Source organism: Peromyscus eremicus, chromosome 10 (genome assembly GCF_949786415.1).
Source record: "Peromyscus eremicus chromosome 10, PerEre_H2_v1, whole genome shotgun sequence".
Taxonomy (NCBI): Eukaryota; Metazoa; Chordata; class Mammalia; order Rodentia; family Cricetidae; genus Peromyscus; species Peromyscus eremicus.
This window is the reverse complement of record NC_081426.1, coordinates 5,004,815-5,028,306: the sequence shown is the minus strand read 5'-3', so window position 1 is coordinate 5,028,306 and position 23,492 is coordinate 5,004,815. Positions and strand designations below refer to the sequence as shown.

At 42.2% G+C, this 23,492-nt stretch overlaps 1 protein-coding gene across 7 annotated transcripts in view; it reads right to left on the bottom strand.

Annotated features, from left to right (window-relative positions):
• The window catches only part of Vrk2 (VRK serine/threonine kinase 2), a 143,255-nt gene extending 135,717 nt beyond the window's left edge, over positions 1-7,538 (bottom strand). Inside the window, exons 1-2 of one of the 7 annotated variants that reach the window (XM_059275245.1) lie at positions 7,414-7,538; positions 5,227-5,367 (exon numbers count right to left, since the gene is read on the bottom strand). In XM_059275245.1, coding sequence (XP_059131228.1) covers positions 5,227-5,362 — 136 coding nt within the window. In that variant the 5' untranslated portion in view covers positions 5,363-5,367; positions 7,414-7,538. Of the gene's footprint in view, positions 1-5,226; positions 5,371-6,910; positions 7,032-7,202; positions 7,335-7,413 lie in introns of those variants that run through there. The other 6 variants (XM_059275244.1, XM_059275250.1, XM_059275246.1 and 3 more) reach the window with 6 other exon arrangements.
• Between the last annotated feature and the right edge of the window lie 15,954 nt (positions 7,539-23,492).

Below are 23,492 nucleotides of genomic sequence, written 5' to 3'. Positions count from 1 at the left end.
TAATTACTTGGATTTCTTGACTGAGAGGGAAATAAATAGCAGTGTGTCATATAAACTCAAAACTAACAGCCTACTGACAGCACATGTAAAATTCAAATACATCTTCTAGATATTTTTACTTCCCTATAGGTCTAGCACATTAAATAAATTTTAAAAGGACAGGTAAACTTGAGTTTATATCTCTTAACTATGCCTTCACTAGGAACTAGTTTATTGTATATATAATATATATAGCTACTATAATTTCTAAAACAAATTATTCTTTTCATTTTCACAAGACTAACTGCCTTCTCTACAAAATATTGCAAAAATAACATTTAATATTGCTACTAGTGTTATGATTTGACTTTCCTGAATGTTATTCTGCATACCTTAAAAATCAATCCATCACAGCCAACTAAATAATAAAAAAACCAAGCAATACTACACCTTTTTCTATTCCTTTATAAGTAGAACTATTTCCTCATCAATAAATAAGTTAAATTTGATAGCTTCTAAAAATCACCCCCCCCTAACAAATTCCTTCTGTTTCTGAAGAGCAAAGTCAGGATAATGTAACAACAGCAACAAAAATCTCCAAAATTTACTTAACTAAGTTTAACCACTTATCTATAAGTAATGATCCCTAAGACTGGATCACCAAATGGCCAATTTCAGTTATATTGTGTTACTCTTTGTGGAAAACAATAATACCAATTTATTGTCAATAAAGTGTATGCACATTCCTTTAGAGAAGCAGTTTTCAACCTGTGGATTGGGGTAACAAGAACCTTTCACAGGGGTTGCCTAAAACCATCAAAAAACAGGTATTTACATTCCAATTCATAACAGTAGCAAAATTACATTCATGAAGTAGCAACGAAATAATTTTATGGTTGGGGGTCACTACATGAGGAACTGTGTTAAAGGGTCGCAGCGTTAGGAAGGTTGAGACCAGTGTTTTAGAGGATTAAATGAGAGTTACATTGAGCAGGTCTCTTTGTGTCTAATAGAACACATCTGACTGCTGACTGGGTTATAGGTGACATCTGTAGTTACAGCAGAGAACAAACAAATTCACTTGTGTGGGCTGAGTACCACAATCTTAGCCTCAATCCCTCCAACAATAAGCTCTTTCCAAGGAATGTAATGGACATTTATCCTAGAGTTTTTCTTTCTGCATTTTCATTAACTTTTGGAGTCCAATTCCTTTCGTATCTGAAGCAAACAGGTAACCGTCTAAATGGAAATGCTCACCACATACTGTACCACTCCAGGAAGTTTTAAAGGGAACAGATATAGAGTGGTGAATAAAACATAAAGGCACCTGTAGGCAGTCTCTGTGTTCTTAGTTTTATAACATTAGCAGCTAAATCCACCAAAATTCAAGGCAGAAGAAACAGAAAGTCCCTCCAGTGAAGGTCTCTTCCTAATGCACCATGACACCAGATATTTAGAATGGGAAATTCTAAATAGATTCTACTTACTAAGTGTTTGCTAGGTTCCAAACTGTTTAAAACATCTCATTTAATCCACGTAAATATTGCTACAATTATACAGAATAGAAACAAAGACTCCAGAAGACAATGAAGTTAGGCCACTCGGTCTGTCAGTGACTCAGTGACAAGTCAGGACTCAACTCAGAGTCCCCCAGCACAGAACTTCTGCTCTTACTACGCACATCTCCCTCGGGTTAGTGGCTTCCATGTTGTATGTAGCATTAAACAGAATTCGAACCTTCAGTTCTCTCTTTCCCCGGAGTTCCAGAAAGTTTTTTGCTTGTTTGGTACTAAAATGACAGCAACTTTCCCATACCCTAACCTGTTTCCTTCCCTCCTTCGCGCTCGCTTTCATATACAAAGAGAGCACAGACTTTGTTCTTGTATTCAGATTCTTTCCCTCTCATGACTACTGCTAGGAATGCTACAGGCACATTATCTCTCCGAGAGCAAACACGAACTTCTCGGCCCCTCCCCCTTTGCTCCAAGTGGCTGATTACCGACAGGCCTGGGCTACTGATCTCAAAGCTGGAGGACAGTTGTACATGCACAATGAGCCAGGCAGAGCGTCTACACTCAGCCTTAGGCCACCCGCGCTGAGAAAGGGCCTGCCAAAGCAGTGTGTCTGGGAAGCACACCTGAAAAGAACCACTGGACAGGGTTATTAAGGAAAGCTTGAATTTATGTGCTTTGAAATACATATGCACAACATGAAAAGAACCACGGTAAACTGCCAGAACCAGAGGGCTTCTCAAGGATTTGCTTATTTGTAGCTTTGGAAATAATCAGTGAAAACTAACATTAACAAAGTTAAGCTGATTCTGTGATTCATTACACCCTGTTCATAGAATAATAAAGTGTTTGTCACATAATTCAGAAAAATGAAGCATTTTTTCTCTCTCTCAAAACAATGCCCAATGATGATGAGTATGTGCTGGTACATGCCTTTCCAGGGTACAGTTTCTAGAATTCAGATGGTGGGAGGGGGTGCCACCCAACATGCTGGATCTTACAAAATTTTATTTGAGTAATACGAAACAAAATAATTAAAAGCCATATGACCTGTACTTAGACTAAAGAACTCTCTGCACTTGAATGTCAATCACTCCAGAGCATGGAGAGTCCTCCTTAATGACCAGAGCCAAACAAGTAGTATATATAAAGATTTATAAAACATGTATAAAAATGATATTTACTCTTCAACATAAACCTGAATTCAAATAAATACAAACAAATATTTACATTTTAAGAAGTGAAAAGGGATAAGATCATTATAATTGAAGCTTTTCTCCAGTTCTTTGAAATTATTAAAATAATTCAAAAGTTAGAAAAGTATGTCGTAGGCTGTAGATCCAAGGCCACAGTCATATTAGCAATAATTTATTCAACTCTATCTTTGACCTATAGTCAAGACAATATACCAGAGATCTTAACTCATTGCTATGGGAAAGAGTTTACTAACCCATTTCAGACAGCACTCACTCTGTGGGTAATTCTACCCTTCGGCACACCCAGCACTCACTAGACACTTGCCTACATTTCTTACCAGCCAGTTGTGTTACTAAGCTCTGGACACTTGATGCTCTCTAGATTTCTGATTTCCACTCAGATATAAATATAAAGTATTTCACTATTTTTACATGAACATGATAACATGAATTATTTTGGATATTTTAAATTGAATAGTACATATTATTAAAAAAATTCCACCTGTTTCTCCTAATTTTTTTAATGTGGACACTTGCAATTTTTAAATTATGTAGGTGACTCCCATTATGTTTCTATTGAAAAGTGTTGCCTGCCTATGTGGCCCAATCTAGCACTCAAGATTATAGTGTTTTGTTTTGTTTTCTTTTATAACTGGGTCTAATGATGTAGCCCTGTCTGGTCTTCAACTCAATCAGTGGCTACAGCTCCTGAGGGCTAGGAGCTGAAGGTATGAGCCACCACATACAGTGACACTCTTTAAATTGAGAATCTGCTCTTTACTCAGCCCATGTGATTTTTTTGTCCTGAGTTTGTTTTTCCAATTATATTAGACACAAGTAATAGACAGGAAGTTGCTTATTTACTGGATGTCCTTCATTCATTGAAAACTACAGCCAGTTATGGCAGTATGCGCCTGTAATCCCAGCCCAGAAGGGAAGAAACAGGAGGATCAGGAGTTCAAGGCTAGCCTTAGCTACTTGAGACTTTTTTTTTTTTTTTTTTTTTTTTTTTTGGTTTTTCAAGACAGGGTTTCTCTGTGTAGCTTTGCACTTTTCCTGGAACTCGCTTTGGAGACCAGGCTGGCCTCGAACTCACAGAGATCCGCCTGCCTCTGCCTCCCGAGTGCTGGGATTAAATTTCTAAAAATAAACAATCACAAAAGGCAAAGCACCAAGAGTAATACCTTAATCATTCACGATCCAGAAACGTGTCTGTTTGACAAGGAAACCAAAATTCCGCCAAAAGAGGTTCTTTTATGTCTATTTGTTTTGATATTTTTGAGGATATTTTTTGTCTAGTATTTGGTGTGTGTGTGGGGGGGTGCTTTGGTTGTTGTTTTTTTGTTTTGTTTTGTTTTATTCCTTGTTTGTTTTGTGTTTTTTTTCCCTGTACTGTTTGTTTGTTTTGAGATATAATATTACTACGTAGCCCTGGTTGGCATGGAACTTATGACATAGACCAAGCTGACCTTGTTTTAACCTTTCATATGCTGAGATCACAAGAATGAGCTACCATGCACAAGCCCCAAAGATGTCTACCACAGAAATAGCTGTAGGGTGAACGAATATATAAGAGAATCTTACGTTGTATTTTTTGTTTGGGGTAGGAGGTGCTAAAAGCCATGGTACCCAAGACCTTTCATGGGCTACACCCCAAACCCAGATTATTCTTTTCTAATCACCAGTATTTTATTCATCAAACACAATCACACAGCAGATACCTTCCCGCATCCCACCACAGCATTGAGACAGTCCTAAATGGCCTCTTAAAATTCAGGATAATTTCTGAATGTTTAAATGCAGTATAGAAGAAGTATACCCAAGCAGGGTCCCTACTGGTATCATAAAGCTCAGACCATTTGAGCAACTACTTTGTCAGTTTTCTGAAGAATAACATAACTACTAAACTCCAATCACACAAGAGACATTCATTCATTCCAAGTAATAGATGCTTTCAGTCACGAAGGCTTAATTTTATGTGGAACATAGTCACGAAACAGTTAGGCCCTAGTATTGCCTAGATACCAATGATTAAGAGTCATACCATGGGGAGAGAAGTACAGCTCAGCAGGTACGGATGTCTAACCACCTGAGCTAAGTCCCAGAACCCACAGAAAGGTGGAAAGAGAGAAGCAAAGTTGTCCGCTGACCTCCACAGGTGCCCTGTGACATGTCCTACACGTATCATACACATAATATAAGTATTTTTTTAATACTTATAGATAGTTGTTGTTTAGGAGCTATAAAAATCAGTGAAAACACGTTCTCAAAAAGAAAATTCATGTTCTGTCTGGCAGATTGTGCAATTATGCTCTGAAAAGACTTCGACAAGTTACTGGAAAAACAAGACAACAGGGAATGTGTTGTGTCAGTTATGGCTTGAACCTAATGCTTAGTTAATGCACTAAACATTAACTATCTTCCAATTACTGTAAAATAGTACGAATTCTGTTATTTCAGTTAGCTCTTAAAATACCCTTGTTACCATAGTTACACTGATTACAGCCATAATTATACTTGGCAATTTAGTCATACTTTACCTAAGTATATCAATCCAAACCCTCCAGAGCCGATCATCTTGCCCAGTGCCCACTGGTTTCCATCCATATCATCCAGAACTTTGCCTTCTGGGAGTGGAACCGGAAGCTTGTACTTCTCTTTTCTTCTTGGTGCCATCACATCTACTGGCAGAGGGATGAGATAAACAGTTAAAAACAAAATAGCATTAAAACTCATTTCTTCCAATGTTTTCCCCAGAATTAAGATTAGGATCCTGAAGTCAATTCCAACTAGAGAAGCCTATCCACCATATTCAAGTTAGAAATCCATATACTTTGAAATCAAAGAGACACTAGCATGTATGTAATATATATAAATTATATATAATATACCTATTGGGGCTAGAGAGACACAGGTGGTTAAGAGCACGCAATGCTTTTGTGGAGGACCTGACTCAGTCCCCAGCACCCACACAGCAGCTCGCAAACCTCTGTAACTCCAGCTCCCCATACACAAACACACACACATACACAATCAAAAAATTAATCTTTAAAAAGTATCTACTATGTTTCATTTAAAGCAATACTTTAAAACTCCACTTAAGGGTTTATTAATACTTAGCAACACTACAGAACACACCTTCAGAAAGTTATCTCATACACATGTAAATAATCATTTGTTGAGAACACTGTGTTAAAATGCGGCTATTGAGGAGTAGGGCTTTAAATTCAAAGGTCAGACACTCTGACCACCAAGAAAAACACCCAGGAAGGATTGTTCAACGAGCAAGAGTTTTCCTGGTTATCTAATCTGGCAGATCAGGCAACTATTTTTGGTTTTTCTGACATGCTCCTTTACTCACTCCCATGAATGTGAAAACAGCACATTGGACGTATAGATAACAGGAATTCCATATAAGAAAACCATACAACCTTAATTATCATTGGACACAAATTAGAACATTACTAATAGGAGCTTTTAGGGGTTGGCCAAAAACATTTCTAAGGGGTATATAATTAAATTAATAAGTATCAGAATAAGTGCTTGAAACTAAACATGAAAGTAACCATGTTCTTCCTATTATTTCTAGACAAAATCAAAAAACCTGATAAATTCTGCTTCAGTTTGGTTTCCGTTGCTGTAATAAACACCACAGACAAAAGTAACTTGGGACAGAAAGGGTTTATTTCATATTATAGTTTCCAGTCCATCCTGAAGGGGTGTCAGGGCAGGAGCTCAAAACAGGAATTCCAGGCAGGTACTGGAGCAGCGGCCAGGGGAGAACCCTGCCTACTGGCTCCTCCCCTACCAGGCTGGCTTGGCGGGCTCCGATTTCTTACACACACCGGGGCCTGCCCAGAGGTGGCACTGCTCACAGTGGGCTGCGCCCTCTCCCATCGTCACTCCAACAGAGGGCCCGTGGGCCAATTTAATGGACGCATTCTTCTTATTAAAGTTCCCTCTTCCCAGATGACCCTGGGTGGAAAGTTAACAACAAAAACAACTAACCAAGACACACGCTTCCGTGAAAATGATTCATAAATACACACAGTACAAAATTTCCCTCTTAAAGCGTCCCTCTTGGCTTGAGTAGACTTTTCCCTCCTCCACTTACTGATCCCATAACAGTACTGGGACTGCACACAAGCCGGGGCAGAGCGGGAATCTAGTGCGAACCCCTAGGCACGGTGCTGAAGTAGGACGTGTGCCACCGGCTTCCCTTACCCGGGCCGGACACCGTGGCGCCCGCGCCAGAGTTGACGGCGGAAACTTTCAAGTCTTCCCACAACAACTTTTGAGCGGGCGGCTGAAAAGACACACGAAGTCTGGGGGCACCGGGGGGCACCGGGGTGAAGCGCTCGCCGGGTGCAGACCCCTCCGCGCGAGCGGCGAGCGGCGGCCCCGGCCCCGACCGACCGACCGACCCGGTTCCGGGACACGTCGGTGCCCTGGGGCGGGCGGAGCCGGGCCTGCAGCCGTCGGGACCGAGGGAGGGACGGACGGAGGGACGACTGACCTGCTGCCCACGTCCCCGCAGCGCCGGGCTCCGCGGCCAGGCGGGGCCGAGGCCTGGCAGGCGGGCGGGCCGCGCCAGGCGCCTCCCCGGGGCAGGGCGAGCATCGGGGCCGCCGCCCCGCCGCCCGGGCAGCCCGAGGCTACGGAGCCTGGCGGGGCCCAGGCCGAGAGCCGGGCCCGGAGACTGGGTAGGGGGCGGGACTTGACCCTACCGAGGTCAGTCGGAAGAGCCACCGGAGTAGCACGGGGTGCTGTCAGCAGGGCGCGCACTTGAATGGGAAGAACTGAAGACTTCCTGGACCGGTCCTGAGCACCAACGGCTTTCAAATTGGCCCAACCCTCTCCAGGCATACCCACCCAGCCCCGTGCGCCTCCGCTGTCTCTGCCCGGAGCAGGGGTAGGGGTGGGGGCTGCATCTGAGTGGGATGCTCCCAGGCAGGAGCATGTGACCCGGCCTAGCTGGATATGTTTAAAACACAATTTAGTTAGTACATTTCTACCTTCCCATCTGTAAAATGGAAAAGATTGGTTTTGGGGATTCAAGGTTACAGTGACAACTGAGAGAAATACAGAAAAAAATTATTTAAACAGTATTTAAGTTCCATACCTAGAAACAGGCAAGTGCAAATACTAAGAGGAAAATTGACATGTTCTCTCTGTGAGGGCTAAAGTTATGTTTTAAGTTTAAATTATTGTGCTCAAGAGATTTACCAGAAAAAAAAAAAAAAAAAAAAAAAAAGCCTCTAACTTGTAAACCCCACTTGTCCAAGGACAGATAAACTTGTTAGCCTTACTTACCCAAGGACAGAAAGCTTCCCGGAATGGTGGGGGCTGTTGTTCAAGTAAGATAACAAGCCACATGTTTTCACTTCTGTAAACAAGTTCGGTTGCTCCAACCTCAGAGGCCGCCGATTGGTCGGCAGGAACGGCTTAGCTTTGTGGGTTTTGCTTTTATTAGCTCCTGCCTAACTTAATTCTCGGCCATACTCTGGAATCCCAGGTATGGATCTGGCCACATTCTGGTAGTATTTAATAAAATTTGTTTCAAGTTTGGCTCAAATACTGTTGTAGTGGTAGTGGCTTGGTGGTGTTGACATCTCTTCACTAAATCTGTTAAGGAACTGGTACTTTTATCAAACTCCCAAAATGGAAGATGGGATGAGACTTTTTTTTGTTTGTTGTTTGTTTGTTTGTTTTTCGAGACAGGGTTTCTCTGTGTAGCTTTGTGCCTTTCCTGGAACTCACTCTGTAGACCAGGCTGGCCTCAAACTCACAGAGATCTGCCTGCCTCTGCCTTCCGAGTGCTGGGATTAAAGGCATGCGCCACCACCACCCAGTGAGACTAGTTTTTAAACGCACTGGATGGATGGTGTGGATATAAAATCATTTTTCAAAAGAATTTTGGAAACGGGTGTAGCTTCATTGGTGGTTGTCTGGCCTGTAGGGAGCCTTCAACACAATTCCCAGCACATTCAATGGCTCAGTGGCTCAGGCCTGAGATCCCACCACTTGGGAGATGGAAACAACAAGAAAGGACCTGAGGTTTAAGGTCGTCCTCCCTACACAGGAAGTTCCTGTACAGCATGGGCTGCATGGGGGGGAGTGGAGTGGAGCAGGGGGGAAGTGGGAGGTGTACTCAGACAGAGGAGTCTTGACAGATGTGTCTGTTTCCTCCGTTTATAAGCAAGTCCTTGCTTTGAACCAAAATAGTGCTTCTCAGCACTACTGGTGATCAGGCTGGAAGGTCCCTACTGCTCATGAGAGGGTTGGGGGCACAGATTAGGACAACCAGAATTTCCCTAGACAGTACCAAATTTTGCCAAAGTGCACCTGGTTGAGAGAAACTTTGCTAAAATGATCTACCTGCCCACATCTGCATTCACATCTCCCAATTCCTTTTCATTTCCAGCTACAGTGACCTGCCTGGTTTTTATCTTAGGACCTTTGCATTTATCGTTCAGAGTGAACCCCTTTTTAATCTGTTGTCTGTACCATCTACCCCATCATCTCAGTCCTTTCCAACCAGCCTTCCTTAACTTCCAAGCCACCCACAGTCTCGACAGCTTCCTATTCGTTTTCTTCCCAGTACCAACTAGTACACACCCCCACACTGTGCCATTTGTTTACTGACAACTGCCCGACTTCCTCTGTAAACCAAATGCTTCCTGGAGCAGGGTCTCTAAAGGAACAGAACCGATGGAGTGAATCTATATAAAAGGAGATTTATTATAGGCTTACAGCATGCTATCCCGTCAGTCCCACAAGGACTCTCTCACACCGGAGAGGCCAAGAATCTAGTAGTTTCTCGGTTTACTGATAGGTGTCTCAGCAGTTCCAATCTGATGCTGAGGCCTGGAGGATTCTTGGAGAACTGGTGGTCTTTAGTCTACATTGGAATCCCAAAGACGCTAGTGCCGATGTTGGTGAAGGAATGCCTCAGCAGCAGGACAGATGAACTTGCCAGGCAGAGTGAGGGCAAGCAGGCAAAAGCAAAGCTGCCTTCTTCCTGTCCTGTCTGGGCTGTTACCAGAAGGTCCCATCTAAGGTGGGTCTCCCTGCTTCATGTAGTCTGATGCAGAAAATCCCTCCCCGGAGTGCCCTGCAGACTATGCCTTAGGTGATTCCAGACGGAGTGAAGATGACAACAAAGACAGGCCATCACGACAGGTGAAGTGTATGTCCTTTTTAAGGCAAGGCCCTTAAAATGTACCCAAAAAATTACCGCTGTCTTATGGGATGAATAAAGCAAGGATGGCAGTCTCATCCCCATTTCACTGGTTGGTAGTTGGTAAGTAGAATGTGTCCAGTTTAGGTCTAAGAAGTGAACAAAAGTTCTTGAGTGTTCTAGAAAGACATGGCTTGTTCCAGCTATTGTTCTGCTTCCGGTGACCATGAGAGAATGACAAATGTAAATCTAACATAACAAAAATGGCAAGATGTTGGTTAGTCTTTAATCTTTTTTTTTGGGGGGGGGGCACCACCCAGCTCCCAAATAAATCACACACAGAGGCTTATTCTTAATTATGAATGCCCAGTCTTGTTTTGGCTGGTTGCTTGCCAGCTTTAATTAAATTATCCTGTCTATATTTGCCTCTGGGCTTTTCCTGTTCTCTTCTGTAAATCTTACTCTTACTCCATGGCTTGCTGTGTAGATGGGTGGCTGGCCCCTGGAGTCCTCCTCCTTCTCTGGCTACTTCTTTCCTCACTCCTCCACCTCTTTTCTCATCCTCCCTCCTCCCAGATTTCTCTTTCTATTTATTCCCTCTGCCTGTCAGCCCTGCCTATCTCCCTCTCCTGCCTTGCTATTGGCTGTTCAGTTCTTTATTAGACCAGTCAGGTGTTTTAGACAGGCAAAGAAACACAGCGTCACAGAGTTAAACAAATGCAACATAAACGAAAATAACACACCTTAAAATAATATTCTACCACAGCAAGACACTTAACATTTGTGGTTAGTAGCATCTAAAAATATAGAAAGAAGAGACAGCAAAACCTTGGCCCTTTACTCATTCTCGCCTAAGATTAATGTGAAATTGGTTACAGACTAGTTTAAACATAGGAGGCAAAACTATAAAACTTTTCAGAAAAAAACACTGTGCCACTTGAGTTCATGTATTTAGAAATTATTTTTAAATGCTGGATATTGAAAATTGGTAAATTACCTTCATCCAAAACAAAGTAAAACAAAACAAAACAAAAGCTCTGTGCTCCAGCCACCTTTAATACCATCACTGAGGAGGCAGAGGCAGGCAGATCTCTGAGTTCAAGGCTACCTTGGTCTACAAAGTGAGTTCCAGGACATACAGAGCTACATAAATAGATAGACCATGTCTTAAAAAAAAACAAAACAAAAACAAAAAAACCTGTGTTCCTAAAATCCTAAAACAATACTGCTAAGGCTAGGGAGGTGGCTCATTTGGCAAAGATCTGGGCAGAAGCATGGTGTGAAAACCTGTTGACTCCCCAGAACTCATGTAAAAAGCTGAGAGAAGGGAGTTTGACACAGAGAGAGCTTCTATCACCCAAGCACCACGGGGGGGGGGGGGGGGGGGGTTTGCAGGAACAGAAACAGGTGGATCACTGAAGCTCACTGGCCCACCAGCCTTGTCTCAGAGATGACTTCAGGTTCAGTGAGAGACCCTGTCTCAAAACATAAAGTTGGAGAGCAACCTTAGGGCTTTACATACACCAGCACACATATGTGCACACACCCACACTAACAAGTACACAACACACACACACACAAATACACACGTACACACACACACTAACAAGTACACACACACCCCTACTAACAAGTACACACACACCCCTACTAAAAAGCACACACACACACATACACTAACAAGTACACACACACACACACACACCACTGGTAAGATATCCAGTGTTGGGAAGGATGTGGAGGAAATAGGGCTTTCTTACACTGCTTATCCAGACACTTTGGAAAATGACTTCTCAGGCTCTGACTTAGCACCTCCATCTTGTTCATAGGCAACATATTCCAAGATTCCCAGGGGATATCTGAAACTGTAGATACAACCAAACCTTACATATTCTGTGATTGTTTTTTGTTCCCTATAGGATTATTTTTGAGGTAAAGTAATTTTTATTTTGCCTAAAAGAATTTAACTTATAAATTAAACATAGTCAGAGTTTAATCATGATTAATAACAGGACAGTTATGAAGATAAATCACAAAGTTATTTAAATGTGATTGTACCTGTTATGTTTCTCTTTCTGTGACAAAATACCACCACCAAAGGTAAGTTAAGGAAGGGAGAGTTTATTTTTGGTTCATGGTTCCAGAGGGATAGAAGTCTATGATGGAAGAACAGTGGCGTGGCAATAAGCGGCAGCTATGGTGGCAGGAACGGCTAGCTGAGAGCTCACCGCCTGAACCGCAGGCACAAAACAAAGAGCAAACTGGAGATGGCAGAGGCTTTCCCTCTCAAAGCCTGCTTCCAGCGTGCGCTACCTCCAGGAGCAGTGCCAGCCCCGGGCACTGCCTTAGTCAGGGTTTCCGTTGCTGTGAAGAGACACTATGACCACAGCAACTCTTATAAAGGAGAACAGTTAATTGGGGCGGCTGGCTAACAGTTTCCGAAGTTTAATACATTATCACCATGGTGGGATATGGTGGCCTGCAAGCAGACATGGTGCTCAAGAAGGAGCTGAGTGTTGTACATCTTAATCCTCAGGCAACAGGAAGTGAACTGTGTGCCACACTGAGCATAGCTTGAGCAAAGGAGACCTCAAAGCCCACCCCCCGCAATGACACACTTCCTCCAACAAGGCTACACCTCCTAATAGGGCCACTCCCTTTGTGGGCCTTTTCTTTTTTTTTTTTTCAAATCACTACATTCCACTCCTTGGCCCCCAAAGGCTTATAGCCATATCATAATGCAAAAATTCATTCAGTCTAACTCTAAAAGTCCCCATAGTCTATAACAGTCTCAAACTTACTTAAAAGTCTAAAGTTCAAATTGCCTCTTGAAATTAATGCAATCTCTTAACTTTAATCCCCTGTAAAATAAAAATTAAAAAAGCAGATCATATACTTTTAATGTATAATGGTACAAGATATACATTACCATTCCAAAATGTAGGGAGGGGGAGCATAGTAAAGAACTCCTGGACTAAAGCAAAACCTAAAACCAGCTGGACTAACTCCAAACTGCATCTCCATGTCTGATGTCAAAATACTCTTCAGATATTCAACTCCTTTCAGCTTTGTTGACTGCAATACACTTTTCTCTCTTGGACTGGTTCCCTTCCCTGTTAGTAGCTTTATTTGGCAGGTAACCCATTGGCTCTGGCATCTACAACATCTTGGGGTCTCCAAGGCAATCCAGGCTTCCCTTAACAGCATCACATAGTGGCCTCTCTGGGCCTCCAGTAAGGAACACCCCTGCCACATGCCTGGCCTCAGTGACTTTCCTTAGTTGTGGAGGAATATTCCATAACCCCTTTTATCCTTGACTCTAAAGTCAGAACCATGTGGCTGAAGCTGCCAAGTTCTGCTGCTGGCTGGGGATGGAACATGGCCCCTCATCCAATTACATCTTTACTGGCTTTCTATTTCCCATGGTTTTCTCCACTGCCTAATTTTAGCTGTCTTGGAACGCAATGTATAGACCAGGCTGGTCTCATACTTAGAGATCCAATTTCCTCTGTCTCCAGAATGCTGGGATTAAATGCATGTACCATTACACTCAGCTCTAAACTTTTCTTTAATTCCTTTTCACAAGATAGAAACTTTGCTGGATGGGATATTGCCCTGAGGTCACCATTTCTTTCATTCCATTTCTTAATCTGTCTATCTCCTTGAACACAGGTCTTAGCGCCATTCCACATCCTAGTGTTCCTTGTCTCCTAAAATTGTACATTTTGTATTTTTCCTTGGTCAGTTTGCTCCTTTTCATTATAAATCTTCAGTAGTGTTAGCACTAGTAACCACAGGACAGAGTCTATACTAGGCTGTTTTGAGATTTCCTCGGCCAATGGAATTAATTCAAAAATCTTCACCTTAGCTTCAGAAAGACTTTACAAACAAGAGCAAAAAGTAACTACATTCTTCACCAAAATATCACAAGAAAAATAATTAGGCAAAATACTAAAATTCGTTGCCTCTCAAACCTCTTGAGCCAGGGTCCCACAGTGCAAATCACCCTCAATACCATGTCTTTCATGCTCCTACTTATATGGCCCATTAAGCAATGCTTAAAGCATTCCACTGCTTTCATAACTCAAAGTACCAAAGTCCAAATTCCTCCAAACAAAAACATGGTCAGATCTATCACAGCAATACTGCAGTCTCTGGTACCAACTTCTGTTTCAGAGTTTCTATTGATGTCAAGGGACACCATGACCATAGCAACTCTTATACAGGAAAACAGTTAGTTGGAGTGACTTACAGTTTCAGAGGTTTGGTCCATTATCATTAGGCAGGACATGGTGGCATGAAGGCAGACATGGTTCTGGAGAAGGAGCTCAGAGTTCTATATCATTGATCTGCAAGCTACAGGAAGTAAACTGTGTGCCACACTAAGGATGGCTTGAGCAAAGGAGGCCTCAAAGCCCACCCCTCACAGTGACACACTTCTTCCTATAAGGCCACAGGCTCTGACAAAGCCACACCTCCTGATAGGGCCACTCTCTTTGGGGGACCATTTTCTTTTAAACTATCACAGGTACCCAGTGTGCAAATCTCTGATGCTGTCTGGGACAATTCTCATTCAAACCACCACAGTGGTCTCACTCTCAAAATAGCTCATTGTACCATATTCCCTGTCCTTGTGAGATATGAGGTGACACAATATCTATGTGATAAGACAAGATGAGGTGAGGAATGTGGGTATTATGACATGATATTGGGCTATTTTATAAAGACCATTTCAAAATAAATAGTGTAATGCCTCGGTAGTCAATCTGAAAACCTTATAGGTACTAAATGACACAGGTAGTGTGTACAAAGTGAGTATGTGAGACAAAAGGATGGTTGAAGCTCTAAATGTAACAGGACAAGATTCCATCACACAACTATGCAATTTTTAAACTTATGAATTATTTACTTTAGAATTTTCTACTTGTATTATAGGGTCATGGCTGATTGAAAATAACTGACACCTTATAAAGTGAAATAAGCTGCTAGTATAATACTAAGTATATGATCCAGCATGCATGTCCCTAGACATTTCTTCAAGAGAAATAGTACTGAAGGGATAGCTCAGTGGTGAAGAGCACATATGTCTCCTGCAGAGGACCCAAGTCCCAGTACCCATGTTGGGCAGCTAGCAACTACCTGTCCCCTGTAACATTAGCTTCAAGGAATCAGAGTCCCTCTTTTGGTCTCCATGAACACTGCCCTCACATCTTCACATACTCACATACAGATACATACCGAGAAACACATAATTTAAATACATCCTTTGAGAAAGGGAAATGTAGTCCTATATTAACACAAAGATGTGCATACAATTGTTAATTAGGAGCTGAATGCATGAAAGCCTCAAACTGGAATCAATTTCCCATTAATTAGTGAATGGATAAACTATTTGCAATATCGACCTTTTTGTTGTTGTTGTTGTTGTTGTTGTTGTTTTTCGAGACAGGGTTTCTCTGTGTAGTTTTGGTGCCTGTCCTGGATCTTGCTCTGTAGATGAGGCTGGCCTCAAACTCACAGAGATCTGCCTGCCTCTGCCTCTTGAGTGCTGGGATTAAAGGTGTGCACCACTACTGCCCTGCACAATATTGATCTTATGTGATGAAATATCACCCAGCAACAAAAGGGAGCAAACTGTGAATACAAGCATCAGCCTGGATGGACCTAGCAAGTATCCTGCCCCCTGTGGAAAGAAGGAGACATGGGTGGGAATATTTTAGAATGTTCCATTTAAAAGAAGTTGTCAGAACTTGGGTTGAAGAGAAGCAGGAGGCTAAAGGAACTTTATGGGCTAATGATTGTTTTGAGCTGTGGTTACATAATTACAACCTTGCCAAAATCCTAATTTTACACTTAAAATTGATGCATTAGTGCTGTGAGATGTCTTTCTGTATGCTGTGAATATGTGTTGCTCTGATTGGTTGATAAATAAAGCTGCATTGGCCTAGGGCAAGGAAGCTTAGAGACAGGTGGAAAATCCAAGCAGATTTTCGGAGAGAAGAAAGGAGAGGAAAGAGAGACACCAGCCGCCCAGGAAGGAGCAGCAAGATGTCAGCAAACCGGTAATGCCACAGCCACGTGTCAGCTTATAGATTAATAGAAATGGGTTAAGTTGTAAGAGCTAGCTAGCAAGAATCCTGCCTGCCATAGGCCATGCAATTGGTAGTTAATATTAAACCTCTGAATGATTATTTATAAGCAGCTGAGGGACCGCAGGGCCGGGTGGGACTAGAGGAACATGGGACCATGGGGCCAGGTGGGACCGGAGAAACTTCCAGCTACACATTATAAAACTGATTTAAAAGAAAAGGATGTCAGAAGAGCAGGAGGGAGGAACCCAAGTCCTTGAAGCCATTACTAACCTTAGAGTCAGCTAACCTTCCAGCAGCACACATTTTCCCATTCTCCATGAGCCACCAATGGTCCTTATCAGCTAAGTCATTTAGTCTTGGGTTTTATATTCCTTGCCACCAGACTCTTCCTAGCATTCCAATGAAGTTGAAGTTTCATAGGTGTTAATGACTTTCAGATGGCAATGAATTTGTTAAATACAAACAGGCACAGTAGTGCAGGTAAACCTGAACCGAGAACATTTCCCAAGTGTGAGGATTTAATGCAGAATTTTGTGAATCAGAGCATATTGCTGCGTGTATGTTTCAAGATGTAAACTGACAGAATATAGAAATACAAATTTTGGAACTAGTGAAAGAACATCTTCAGAATGAATGTGATGAGAAACAAGATTGAGAGGAATTTAGACATGAAAGCATTGAAGTCTGAGTCATAGGAAAAAAGATTAGGAAAATTAGGATTTCAAACAAAGCTATTTTGATAGATCTTATGGTCTGTGAGCGATTCACCATCACCTCACAAAAAGGCTTTCTTGGTTGTGTGCCATGGTGAATGTTCTGTTTTCAAAAGAGCTACGTGTTGTAAAATGCTTACACCAGCTCAAAGTGATAAGGAAAACCCCAGCATTCAGTGAGCAAACTTTACAAGGCCAAGATCATTTAAAATTAAAGTGTTAAAGATATTGCATGGGCAAAACATTTAGAAGAAAACAATCTTTGTTATTTAATGTTGTAAAAGGAGACTACTTCAGTGGAATTATTCCGGCTGCCAAAGAGCTAGGTTTTGTTTCATAAAATCAGAAGGTCTTTTACAACTCCTAAACCCACAATCCCTGGAGAGCTGAGCAATTACTGACACATAAATTTTGAAAACAATACAATTCAAGTAATTAGAATCTAAGCCTTTCAGATACAGAACCCGATCAGACATCTATGATTTGATTTGTTTGCATATGAGATGCTGCCATTGGCATAAACTGTCTCCAAGGCTTATCTAGGGAAGGCTTGGTTCCTCACTTCTGGGGCTTTGAGAAGTAATTGGACCAAGAGCATGCGAAGTTTGTTGTATTATTTAATTGATGAGTTCATACTCAAATGAACTACCAGGAGGGGAACATGTCTTTAAAGAGTGTGTTTTAGCCCTAGAACCCGACCCCCCTTTTCCTTTCTTCGCTTCCTGGGTGCCATGAGGTGAGCAGCTTATTCTGCCATATAACCCTTCCCTGAGGTGAAATATTGTGTCCCTAATAAACTGTGTACCCTAATAAAACTTATCTGAGGGTCAAAGAACAGAACAGCCACTAGACATAGAGGCCAGAAAATAGGGGTACACACGCCTTTAATCCTAGCATTTCAGAGGCAGAGATATGTCTGGATCTCTTAGTTCAAGGCCAGGCATGGTGGCACACCTTTAATCCCAGGACTTCAGATCTCATGTTTTGCTTGAGAAAGACACATGCCTTTAATCCCAGGAAGTGATGGCAGGAAGCAGAAAGGTATATTGTTGTGTACCAGTCCCCACCATTGTTTACCCCAGAAACTCTTGAGGAATGAGGAATAAGAGACTTAGTTAGAAATAGGGAGGAGAGAAACAGAGAAAACACAGGATAGACTCGGGTGAGCCTGGATCCTTATCCACTGGCCCAGAACTTTATTCCAAAGGTCTATTTATAACAATGACAAGGGGTAGAGCAAAAGACCTCCCCCTTGCTAGTTGCAGTAACCTGGTACCCAGGCCCGTGGTCCAATCAACCTCTTATGCAGTCCTGCTGGGTACAGTCACTAGGAAATCTAGTGGGCTACAATAGTGTATGAGGCATGAGGACCAGGAACTGGAGGCTTTTTAAGCTTTTAGGCTTTGGAGCAGCAGTTCGGCTAAGATCCATTCCAGTGAGGACTCAGAGGCTTTCAATCTGAGAAAACAATCCCCTGAGGAGTTAGTGGGGTGAAGTTGTCTATGGCTTGTTCTGTCTCTCTAATCTCTCAGCTATCACCCCAATATCTGGCTCCAGGTTTTGTTTTTTATTAATAAGATCATTTAGCAATTTATCTTACACTACCTACCTTGATGTTTTACCTTAACACAGTCCCAAAGTAACACAGTCTCTACAAACCTGAACTGGTGTTGAGCCAAAATGTTTCTGCTCTCCTTAGGTTGATTTCCTTAGGTATTTTGTCATAATAATGGAAAGTTGACTAACATGAGACCACTATGAGCATGACAATCCAAAATTCAAAATGTTATCTGTTGGGTTTGGAATTAAGTTCAGTTCTTAGCACAACATTCAGATGGCTCGCAAGTGTCTGTAACTATCTCCAGGGGATATGACACCTTTCTCAACTCCTTGGGCTCCTGCACACACACACACACACACACGCACGCACGCACGCACGCACGCACGCACGCACGCACGCACACACACACGCATGCACGCACGCACGCGCGCACGCACACACACACACACACACACACAGAATTTAAAACATATAAACAAAAAGTCATCTCTCAGTATGTCAACAGGCTCAGTAAAGTCTTTTTCAGAGGCATTATTTTGTAGAATTTGGATGAAAAAAATATATTAAATTCTCAAATGTGGTAAAATCCAATATTTTACAATCTAAACATAATATCCTATCATGTCCATTTCCCTAACTCAAACTATTAGTTATTATGCGGGGCTGTGTTATTCATGAAGCGGTGCTGTTTACTGTGTGAGAAAAGCCACAAGGCTCAACGAAGCCCACTATAAGAGTTTATTAGGGGAAGGGAACAGAAGGAAGTGCTTAGGTCTATGGAAATGGTCATGCATGGAGAAAGAGGGGAGGGGTCTGTGACCCACTTTTTATGGATTCTCCCACACATGAACATATGGGTTTATGTAGCTATGCCATGGATGCGCATAGATTACATGATCATGCCACGTGCAAATCACGTGACCAGGCAGTGGAGGACATAAAGCCCGGGGATGACTAAGTTTCTTGCCAGTGCATGCGCGGTCATGGGGGAATGGCTAGAAATTCCAACACAAATATCATTAAAGTTTAACAATATGACTATACTGATACTTTAATTTCCCTTTCTCCCCCACTAACATGTCTGCAATAGTCAAAAGCTTGAGCTAGAAAAGGAGGGAGAAGACCTGGCTTTATCATTTGCACGCACATGTGTGTGCTCAGTTGACATGGAGTTGATGACTTGCGACTTACAGAGACTAGCAAAAGACAGTTTCCCCATGTGCCAAATGAGCTAAACTTATAAATTCTTTTTTCATGCATTTGCATTACTGTCTTCTAGGAGACAGATAAAATTTTCTGTTCCCCAAGAATACCTAGCCATTCCAACAACTCAGGATATACCCCTAAATAAACCTCATGGTCTCTCCTTGCAATGGACTTTTTCATGGAGACATAGACTGTCAGATAAACTACAGTGCAAGGCTCCAGGTGAACGAAGTTGGTCTTCTTCTTCCACACAGCTCCATCTCTGTTGCTCTGCAATATGCAGAAGGTCAAAACAGACTTTTATTTTTAGAACTCTTAAAGCATTCGATGTAAGCTATAGGCTGTATGGAAACCAAGGTTTCTCTTGTCCTTTGGGACTCAATGACTCATTCCTTTGTCACAGGGGCTGCCAAGTAACAACTTTATTCCAGTTTTCTCTCCATGTCACTGTCAAGTTCAGGACTTAGCGATGCAGTGGGAAGCTAATAGGCACATAACACCAATTATAAAGTGGTTCATTGTCCCCTTACACTGGGCTGCCCCGCTTTCAGTTTTCTTAATAAAGAGTCCTTGTTATTTCAGGAAAGTGAATCTACAAAATCATCATGTGTCTTAACTCTCTTTTTTATAAATACACACTTTTCATAAATATGTGGGGAAGTATGGAGAAGTAGCTACAAGAAGGTGTAGGGCTACCCAAAGAAACAATTCAAAGACTTCCGTTAACTCTGTAAGTGGATTGCCAGTTGCTCTTTTCTTTTTCGTATCCCAGAGGTTAGAGACTATCTGCTTTTCATAGCTGTACTCATTCATGTAGTATCTTTATTCTGCTTCTTTCAGGCAGGCTTGTAGCAAGCACATGTCTTCTTTGTCTTGTAGTGTTCTTCCTACCGCCAAACAAGTCTCCCAGTCTTGAGTCCTTAAAATGCATGCTGGGTCAAGACAGGGTCAGGAAGACAGGGAATTTATGTAGAAATAAAAAGAAACCTTTAGTTGGCCTTCTAAGTTTTCTGGTGGAAGCTCCACCTCAGCGCCTGGCACCCTGGTGTCCCTATACCCAAAGAGTCTGGAATGTTCTGGTGGAAGGTTCACTCCCCTCCTCCATCTCTTTCCCCAAACCCACCCCCTCAAACATGGCTCCTCCCTGAGAGATGCTCAAGACCACTCCCATAGGGTATATAAGCTGCATCCCAGAAAACAGACACGTGGTTTTCCAGTCTCTCATCCCTATCTCCTCTCTGGGGCGCTGGAGAATAACCCAGGAACACTTTACCCATTAAAACGGGGCTTTTTCTCATTTGTTCTGATTTGGTCTGATTTGGACTGCTGCTTCTGCACAGAGGCCTACCAGGGTGCAAAAACCTTTCACTAAGGAAGGCTAAAGTCTGGCCTGGAAGTGTGGACCTGTGATTATGTAATTCTCGCACTCAGGGTGGCTGAGGCAGGAGGATGAAGTACTAGGGTAAGTCTGGGTCACATAGTAAATTCAAGGCTAGCTTGAACTACACAGCAATAGCTCATCGAAGACGGGAAGGCTGGGAGTGTGGCTCAGTGACTGAGCTCTTACCTAGCATGCAGCACAAGACTCTAGCAACACACACACACACACACACACACATCGGAAAGTGATAGAGAAGCAGTAAAGATTAGTTTTCTGTCCTGTGAATTTGGGAGGAGGAAAGGAAAGCTTTTGTGGAAAGGACCAGCCCTTAGGCGTTGCATGCATTTCCCTTCTGGCCAGGCTCCAGTGAAGTGTGGTTAGTATGCTCGTTCCTGGTTTTTGGTTCTCCCTGGCTACAGGACCGTTCTTATAATAGGATCCTGTTCTGAGACTCTTGTCAAAATAAGGGTGCAAACTGGCCAGGATTATGCAGGTTATAGAATAAGTGTTTAAAGTTGTTTTACTTTTATGTGAATGGAACAAGACTTGCCTTTCAACTTGTGATTTCTGTCAATTAAAAGCATCCTGCCCCCCTGCCAGTCGCCAGCAACTCAAACATTTACCATATTTCAGTTTTACACGTTTTCTAATATTTTAAAACATAGATGGATCTTAATTCAACCATTTTCTTTGGGATGAATATTAGTTATTTTCAACTTCATTACAAATCTTGAAGAAATCAGGGGTTTTACAGAATCTTACCAGCACTGACAGTAGTGATTGAATATTCTGTAGGAGCTGGAAAATTAAACCAAGAAAAGACAGGTAAATGGGAGAAAGGGCTTATGTCCTTTGCTGATGTTAGTTTTTAGTTTATTTTTACCTACACAAAATCTAAGACAAAAGAAGTATAAAATCAAAGAAAGTGAGACTTAGGGGTTTATATGTCATCATAACAGAGAGTGGAAAAATAACTGGATAAAAGAATAGGGGCCTTAAGACTCCTGGGTGCAGCAAATTATGGAAAAGTAACTAGGAAATGTACAATAGTTATAAGTTAATCAGTATGGCTTGTTATAAAAATAAATCGTCTATTTTATTTTATGTGTAGGAATGCTTTGCCTGCATATGTATGTGTACCACTTGCATGCCTGTTCTGCAGAGGTCAGAAGAGGGCGTTGGATCCCCTGAAACTGAAATTACAAATGATTGTGAGCCACCATGTGGGTGCTGAGAAATGAATCCAGAGCAAGAAGTATTCTTAACATGGAGTCATCTCTTCCACCTCCAAAGTCATCTTCTCTCACTGAAGGAAGAAAGCTTCACTTACAGATTTATGCTGCCGTCCCTAGGAAAAATTCCACCCCGCTTTTATGCAGAAAGGAGAGGTCAGGGTTCTCCTACATCCGCTCCTTGTCAACTGCTTTCAGATCACAACAACCTTCATGTAAATGGTTTATTCTGAGGTGTCATATTCTGCTTCCCAATTGGCCTGTAGTAAAGGAAATTAAACAGCCTCTAGAGAGAAGGGTGCTATACGTGGCGATGTGACAGTTTCTGTCTGTTTGTCTGTCTGTCCTGCTTTTTCTGTTGCTATATAAAATACACTGACAAAGGCAACTTAAAGGAAGGAGGGAGGGAGGGAGGGAGGGGAGGAGGGGAGGGGAGAGGTAGAGGAGAAGGGAGGGAGGGAGGGGGGAGGGAGGGAAGGGAGAGAAAGGAAGGAAAAGGAAGTTCCTCATCATGACTCACAGTTCCAGGGTACAGTCCACTGTGGTGGGGATGTAATGGTGGCAGGAATAGGAGGCAGCTGTTCCCATCACATCTGCTGGTAGGTGATGAAAATGAATGCTGGTGTTCAGCTAGCTTGAACAGTTTTGGGAAGTACAGGACTCAAACTCAGGGGATGGTGTGAGTGTTCCTTCCCCAAGTTAGCCAGTTAAGACAGTCTTTCACAGGTACGCCCTGAGTCCAGCATAATCCAGGTAATCCTCACAGGTATGTTCAAAGGCTTGTTGTCTCAGAGATTCTAGACTCTGCCAAGCTGGCAATCAATGTAAGCCATCAAAGGGTTCCTCCATTAGTCTGGTTTGTCTTGTAAATGTTTATAGCAACCCTCATTTCTAACCCAAGGCCCGCTTCTTTTTTTTTTTTTTTTTTTTTTCTTTAGATCTTTCCATGGGGGCCTTTGGACTTGATGGGCTCTTAAGATTATTCTGTGCCTTGCTGGGTGGTGGTGGCGCACGCCTTTAATCCCAGCACTCGGGAGGCAGAGCCAGGCAGATCTCTGTGAGTTTGAGGCCAGCCTGGACTACCAAGTGAGTTCCAGGAAAGGCGCAAAGCTACACAGAGAAACCCTGTCTCGAAAAGCCAAAAAAAAAAAAAAAAAAATGATAGAAATTTTATAATACATTGTAAATTTTTTATATTGCCTTGGTTTGTTTCACATCTTTCTTCTGTATATAATTTATATTAATTTTATTTGTATGAACCTAGAGAAGAGTGTAGAAAGTGCACACTCATCTAGATACTGGTCAACCTGGGTGTGCTGGCTAGTGTTATGTTAACTTGACACACAAACTAGAGTTATCTGAAAGGAGGGAACCTCAGTTGAGAAAACACCTCCGTAAGGTCTAGCTCTAGGGCATCTTCTTAATTAATGATTGATGGCAG